General features: G+C 42.7%; 1 protein-coding gene across 1 annotated transcript; it reads left to right on the top strand.

Annotated features, from left to right (window-relative positions):
* The first annotated feature begins 2065 nt into the window (after positions 1-2065).
* On the top strand, positions 2066-5221 carry DCAF8L1 (DDB1 and CUL4 associated factor 8 like 1). Its single transcript, XM_050777598.1, has one exon. It carries the CDS (start codon positions 2157-2159, stop codon positions 3990-3992), a length of 1836 nt encoding a protein of 611 aa, XP_050633555.1. The 5' UTR covers positions 2066-2156; the 3' UTR covers positions 3993-5221.
* The last annotated feature ends 1709 nt before the right edge of the window (positions 5222-6930 follow it).

Below are 6930 nucleotides of genomic sequence, written 5' to 3'. Positions count from 1 at the left end.
TATAAAGACCTGGAAGTACAGGCCTATCACATACATCAATGAGAGAAAAACCAGAACTATTTGTCAAATAGCACTAATAACTGAAGAACCAGTAGTACTTGACAAATCATCCCACTTAATGATCACTGAATATTTGGATCACCTCAGTTCTCTCATACAAAGTGTATCTAATTGATGAAGGTGGCTACACTAAACAACTGATTTTCACTGTAGAACAAACAGCCTTCTATTGGAGGTAGATGCCATGCAGGACTTCCATAACTGGAGACAAGAAATTAATGCCTGGCTTCACAGCTTCAAAGGCCAGGCTGGCTCTCTTGGTGGGGGTTAATGCAGTCAGTAACTTTAACTTGAAGCCAATGGTCACTTACCATCTGGAAAATCCTAGGGCCCTTAAGAACCATGCTAAAGCTACTTTATGCTCTAAAAAAGGAACAACAGGCCAGGTGTGGTGGCTCATGCTGTAATCCCAGCACTTTGGGAGGCTGAGGGGGGCGTGATCATCACCTGAGTTTGGGAGTTTGAGACCAGCCTGACCAACATGGAGAAACCCTGTCTCTACTAAAAATACAAAATTAGTTGGGTGTGGTGGCACATGCCTGTAGTCCCAACTACTCAGGAGGCTGAGGCAGGAGAATCGCTTGAACCCGGGAGGCAGAGGTGGTGGTGAGCTGAAATCGCGCCATTGTACTCCAGCCTGGGCAACAAGAGTGAAACTCCATCTCAAAAAAAAAAAAAAAAAAAAGGAAAACAAAGCCTGGTTGACAGAACATCTGTTTACAGCATGGTTTACTGAGTATTTTTAATCCCCTGTTGAGTTCTACTGTTCAGAAAAGAATATTCCTTTCAAAATGTTACTGATCATTAACATTGGTCCTGGTCACCCAAGAGTTCTGATAAAGCACAAGGAGATTAATGTTTTCACGTCTGCTAACACATCATTCGTCCGTAGACCTTGGGTCAAGGATTCTTTTAGACTTTCGAGTCTTATTATTTAAGACTGTCAGTCTTTGCACTTCACCATTGTTCCCCAGATTATTCCTTCAACTGGCATGAAGAGGGGTATGGCAACTGTGGGATTTGAACCATCGTTTAACAAGATATGGGGAGTGAATGGCATTTGCTTACCATGACTTTAGTTTTAGTTTCACCTTCCAAATTAGACTTCTATACACTTTTTAAAGTTTTATTTAAGTTGTACTTTCATCATCATACACAGTAGTAACAAAGCCCTTTCTAATAGTGGTTGTATTAGCTACTTTGTGGCTGTTAATGTTCATGCTTCTGCAAGATCCTTTCAAATCTCTTTTTGTACCATCTACTTCCCTTTCCCTTCCAAGCATCAGTACTAATGTACAGCTCTTTAGCCCTCAAGCTGCTGAAAGGGCTTTTGCCCACAGATGAAGAGATTGTAAAGCATCTGGGACATCTGGGAGTTGATATGCTCATCCCTCCCAGTGTGGCCTTTAACCAATGACTGAACAGTGTAGGAGTATGAAAGTTCACTCCCTTGCCTGGTGTAAGGATAACTCAGATGTAATTTACTCTCCAGAGTTCCCCAGGAGGATCGTGCTGAAGCTGTCCTCTGAGGGATGTTCACCTGAGATTTCACTCTTCCTTGCATCCACTGTGTTCCCTTAGATCATTTTCTTAAATTAATCAAACATACATCCTCGTCTCAGAGCCTATGTCTAACTTAAGATACACCTATAGTAGAGACCTCTCTGTCATGCCAAAATATTGCCGTCTGGTGGCAAGACTAAGAATATCAGAGTTCTTTGCATTCACTGCGTGACCTTTCTAATAAGAGCATTTTCCAACGTGTGGCAAGTTTCAATCTTCAAAAAAACCGCAGCTACTCACAGTGTAAGATGCCTGTGGGGGTGTGGCTCTGGGCCTGGAAAAATTAGAGCAGTCTGGACCCTGAGAGGAGGCGAGCAGATAAAAAGCCTTCTGAGCCTCACCGGCTCCCGTACTGACGTCAGCCTTGGTGGATTAGTTTGTCGCCCCTTTTAGCCAATCGGGTTGGTGTCTCTTTGCCGCTAACCTACTGCCTTCTCCGACCGTCCGTCCTCAGGGCAGGTGTGCTCTCTTCCCTGAGCTTTTAGGGGTTGACTTTTCCAGTTCCAGATCAGATACGGCAAACGTCGTTCGAGATGTCCCACCAAGAGGGCAGCACAGATGGCTTACCAGACTTAGGGACTGAAAGCCTGTTAAGCAGCCCAGAGGAGCAGTCTGGAGCAGCAGTGGTGACGGCGGCCTCCTCAGACACTGAAATGGCGGCCGCAGAGCCATCGACCGGAGATGGCGGTGATACCAGGGATGGTGGTTTCCCGAACGATGCCAGCACAGAAAATCAAGACACAGACCCAGAAAGTTCAAGTGAAGACGTCGAACTTGAAAGTGTGGAGGATTTTGAGCATTTCCTCGTGAGTGGTGAAGGTTTATTTTATTACCCCTTAGTGGGAGAGGAGGAGACAGAAAGGGAGGAGGAAGAAGAAGAGATGGAGGAGGAGGAAGGGGAGGAGGAAGAAGAACAGCCTCGGGTGTGTACACGATGCGGTGGCGCCAACCATGAGCAGTGTTTGTTAGAGGAGGATCGGGCGCTGGAGGAGTGGATTTCGTCAGAGACGTCTGCCCTGCCCCGACCTCGCTGGCAAGTCCTTACTGCTCTTCGCCAGCGGCAGCTGGGTTCAAGTGCCCGCTTTGTATATGAGGCCTGTGGGGCAAGAGCCTTTGTGCAGCGTTTCTGCCTGCAGGGTCTTCTTGGAGGCCATGCTGGTTCTGTCAGTACTGTACACTTTAACCAGCGTGGCACCCGGCTGGCCAGTAGCGGTGATGACTTAAGGGTGATAGTGTGGGACTGGGTGAGGCAGAAGCCAGTACTGAACTTTGAGAGTGGTCACGATATTAATGTCATCCAGGCTAAGTTCTTTCCTAACTGTGGTGATTCCATCATGGCCATGTGTGGCCATGATGGACAGGTACGGGTAGCAGAACTAATTAATGCATCGTATTGCGAGAATACTAAGCGTGTGGCCAAGCACAGGGGACCTGCCCACGAGTTGGCTCTGGAGCCAGACTCTCCTTATAAGTTCCTCACTTCAGGTGAAGATGCCGTTGTGTTCACCATTGACCTCAGACAAGACCGGCCAGCTTCAAAAGTTGTGGTAACAAGAGAAAAGGATAAGAAAGTGGGACTGTATACAATCTCGATGAATCCTGCCAATATTTACCAATTTGCAGTGGGTGGACATGATCAATTTGTAAGGATTTATGACCAGAGGAGAATTGATGAGAAAGAAAACAATGGAGTGCTCAAGAAATTCACTCCTCATCATCTGGTTAATTGTGATTTCCCAGCAAGCATCACCTGCATTGTGTACAGCCACGATGGCACAGAGCTCCTGGCCAGCTACAATGATGAAGATATTTACCTCTTCAACTCCTCTCACAGTGATGGTGCTCAATATGTTAAGAGATATAAGGGGCACAGAAATAATGCCACAATCAAATGTGTTAATTTCTATGGCCCCAGGAGTGAGTTTGTTGTGAGCGGTAGTGATTGTGGGCACGTCTTCTTCTGGGAGAAATCGTCCTGCCAGATCATCCAGTTCATGGAGGGGGACAGAGGAGGTATAGTAAACTGTCTTGAACCCCACCCTTACCTACCAGTGTTGGCGACCAGTGGCCTAGATCAGCATGTCAAGATCTGGACACCCACAGCTCAAGCTGCCACTGAGCTTACTGGGTTAAAAGATGTGATTAAGAAGAACAAGCAGGAACGAGATGAAGATAACTTGCACCATATCGACCCGTTTGACAACCACATGCTTCGGTTCTTCATGCGTCACCTGTCACAGAGAGCTCATCACTCCGGCTGGAGAGGTCATGGAGCTGAGTTCCCAAATGAAGAGCTGGATGAGTCTTCCAGCACCTCGGATACATCCGAGGAGGAGGGCCAAGATCGAGTGCAGTGCTTGCCATCCTGAAGGCCTCATATCCAGTCCAGCTAGATGTTACCTGAGTACCCTGGACTTTAAAATTCAGTCTGACTAATTTAGAGTTGTCAATAGATTAATAGATTTGCTTTTTGTCTTCTATTTTTCACAATATATTCTGAAAACCATCTCTTCCATCTCCTTCTCTCCTTTCTTCCTTCCACACATTCTTTGTCTCTCATTCCTTTCCTCTATTTCTTTATGCCTCTTTTGTTACCCCTTATATGAGTGCATACACAACTTATGCCTCTCTTCTCTGTTCCCTTATAATTGACCTCTAAAATTGCATAATTTTGTTGAAAAAATTAATGGCCTTATTAGATGTATCTACTCATTTCAGACATTCTGAAAACTATTCCTTTTTTACTTTTTTTCATCTTTTACCAATTTATTTTGAAGATTAAGTTCTTCAGTTGACTTGAAAATTTCATAAATGTGTTTATTCTTTAGAGGTAAAATAAGGCAAACCATAATTCTTTGAATACTGACACTTGGACACACACAGTCTCAGAAAAGGAAAAGATAAGTAGTGTGTAAATTAATTCCTAACACTTAGCCATACACACACACAGCTTCAAAAGTTGTGGTGACCAGAGAAAAGAATAAGAAAGTGGGACTGTATACAATCTCTATGAATCCTGCCAATATTTACCAATTCACAGTGGGTGGACATGATCAATTTGTAAAGATTTATGACCAGAGGAGAATTGATGAGAAAGAAAACAATGGAGTGCTCAAGAAATTCACTCCTCATCATCTGGTTAATTGTGATTTCCCAACAAACATCACCTGCATTGTGTACAGCCACCATGGCACAGAGCTCCTGGCCAGCTACACACATACACATACACACACAGCCTCAGAAAAGGAAAACAGAAGAAGTAGTGTGTAGATGAATTCCTAACTAGATAATTCATCTCCTCAGAGCAAATAACTTGGGATTATCCACATTTTCTGAATCCATATGTTAATAATATTGATTAATTTGAGCACACTGAAGCTGGTAAGAACTAAATTAAATTTAATCACATGACATTGTTTATGCATTAAATTTTCTTGAAGTTTTATGCTTGGGAACTCCCACAGGATTATATTCCAGGAAGTCCTCCTGAGACAAGCATCTCCTATAAGATGCCAGCTAGGAATATAAAAATCTCTCATATTTGAAAAAATATATTTTAATTAACTTTTAAGAATAAGTTGCAATAAAAATTGTTTATACTTACAGCCATTTGATACTGTTGGTAGAAAAATCCTATTTGACATCCATGCATTGCTTAAAATTTAGCTGTTTTATGAGTTTGTTTTAAAAATTGTTGCAATAAAGATTGTTTATACTTACAAGTGATGTAGTTGGTAGAAAAATCCTATTTGACATCCATGCATTGCTTAAAATTTAGCTGTTTTATGAGTTTTAAAAATTGTTGCTATAAAGATTGTTTATACTTAACAAGTGATGTAGTTGGTAGAAAAATCCTATTTGACATCCATGCATTGCTTAAAGTTCTCTCAGCTGTTTTATGAGTTTAAATTGTTTTAAAAATTGTTTTAAGCTTTACTTAATATAAATTTAAGTTACTAGATGTTCAATTACTTTTCAATAAAAATGTTCATTTTTATTTTATATGTGTTATTTGTGCAAATGAATTCAGAAGATCACCTTTTCCCCAACACGATGAACTATACCACACCATATTTTTTTTTTTTTTTTTTTGAGACGGGGTCTCACTCTGCCGCCCAGGCTGGAATGCAGTGGCACAATCTCGGCTCACGGCAACCTCTGCCTCCTGGTTTCAAGCAATTCTCCTGTCTCAGCCTCCTGAGTAGCTGGGACCACAGGTGTGTGCCACCATGCCCGGCTAATTTTTGTATTTTTGGTAGAGATGGGATTTCACCATGTTGGCCAGGTTGGTCTTGAACTCCTGACCTCAGGTGATCCGCCCACGTCAGCCTCCCAAAGTACTGGGATTACAGGCATGAGCCAACACATCCGGCCTATACCACACCATTCTTTGCAGACTTTTCTTGGGAAAAGGATGTAATGAAACATCCTGTGTCCTGACAGTGGCTTTTCTTTGATAATACTTCTTGAAATGAGTATTATCTCTGTGTTTTTGGGAGAATGTAGAGTAATTTGCATAATGAGATTAGAATTTAGAATGGAACATAATGACTGAAGTTCCTGCTCACTGAGATCCAAAGTTAGGGACAACTGCCTGGGGGTCTGGGAGCCTCAAGAAGCCCCTACCAAGGTCTGCTCTCAGGAAAGGATCTTAAGAGTCCCAAAAGAGAATTTACGGGCCATAAGAAGAGAGTTATAAACTAGAATTCCAAGTTTGGGGCACTCTCTATAACTTCATGGGATGCATACCAGCAATAATACTAACAAAACATTAAAAAAAAAAAAAAAACTATCATTTGGTATTTCAAGTGACACTCGGTGTCAATGAGAGCAAAAGTGAAAGCAGGAAAATTATGCAGTTTTTTTCCACCTGCTGTTTAGAAGGTCTGCCTCTGTGGGAATTTATACTCTGCTCACTTAACTAAACTAAAACTTTACTCAGAGTTCCCTGAATGGTTCTGAGACTGCTTCTTAACAATAGTATAATTATCAAGACCAGGAAATTAACTATATTATAGAGCTAATTCAAATTTCATCAATGTTCCCATTAATGTTTTTCTTCTTTTCCAGTATCCAAGAATATATGTTAATCGTTAGATCTCCTGGCCGGGCGCGGTGGCTCAAGCCTGTAATCCCAGCACTTTGGGAGGCCGAGATGGGCGGATCACGAGGTCAGGAGATCGAGACCATCCTGGCTAACACGGTGAAACCCCGTCTCTACTAAAAAATACAAAAAACTAGCCGGGCGAGGTGGCTGGCGCCTGTAGTCCCAGCTACTCGGGAGGCTGAGGCAGGAGAATGGCGTGA

Source organism: Macaca thibetana, chromosome X (assembly GCF_024542745.1).
Source record: "Macaca thibetana thibetana isolate TM-01 chromosome X, ASM2454274v1, whole genome shotgun sequence".
Taxonomy (NCBI): Eukaryota; Metazoa; Chordata; class Mammalia; order Primates; family Cercopithecidae; genus Macaca; species Macaca thibetana.
The sequence above is the reverse complement of the archived record's forward strand: the minus strand, read 5'-3'. Positions and strand labels throughout refer to the sequence as shown.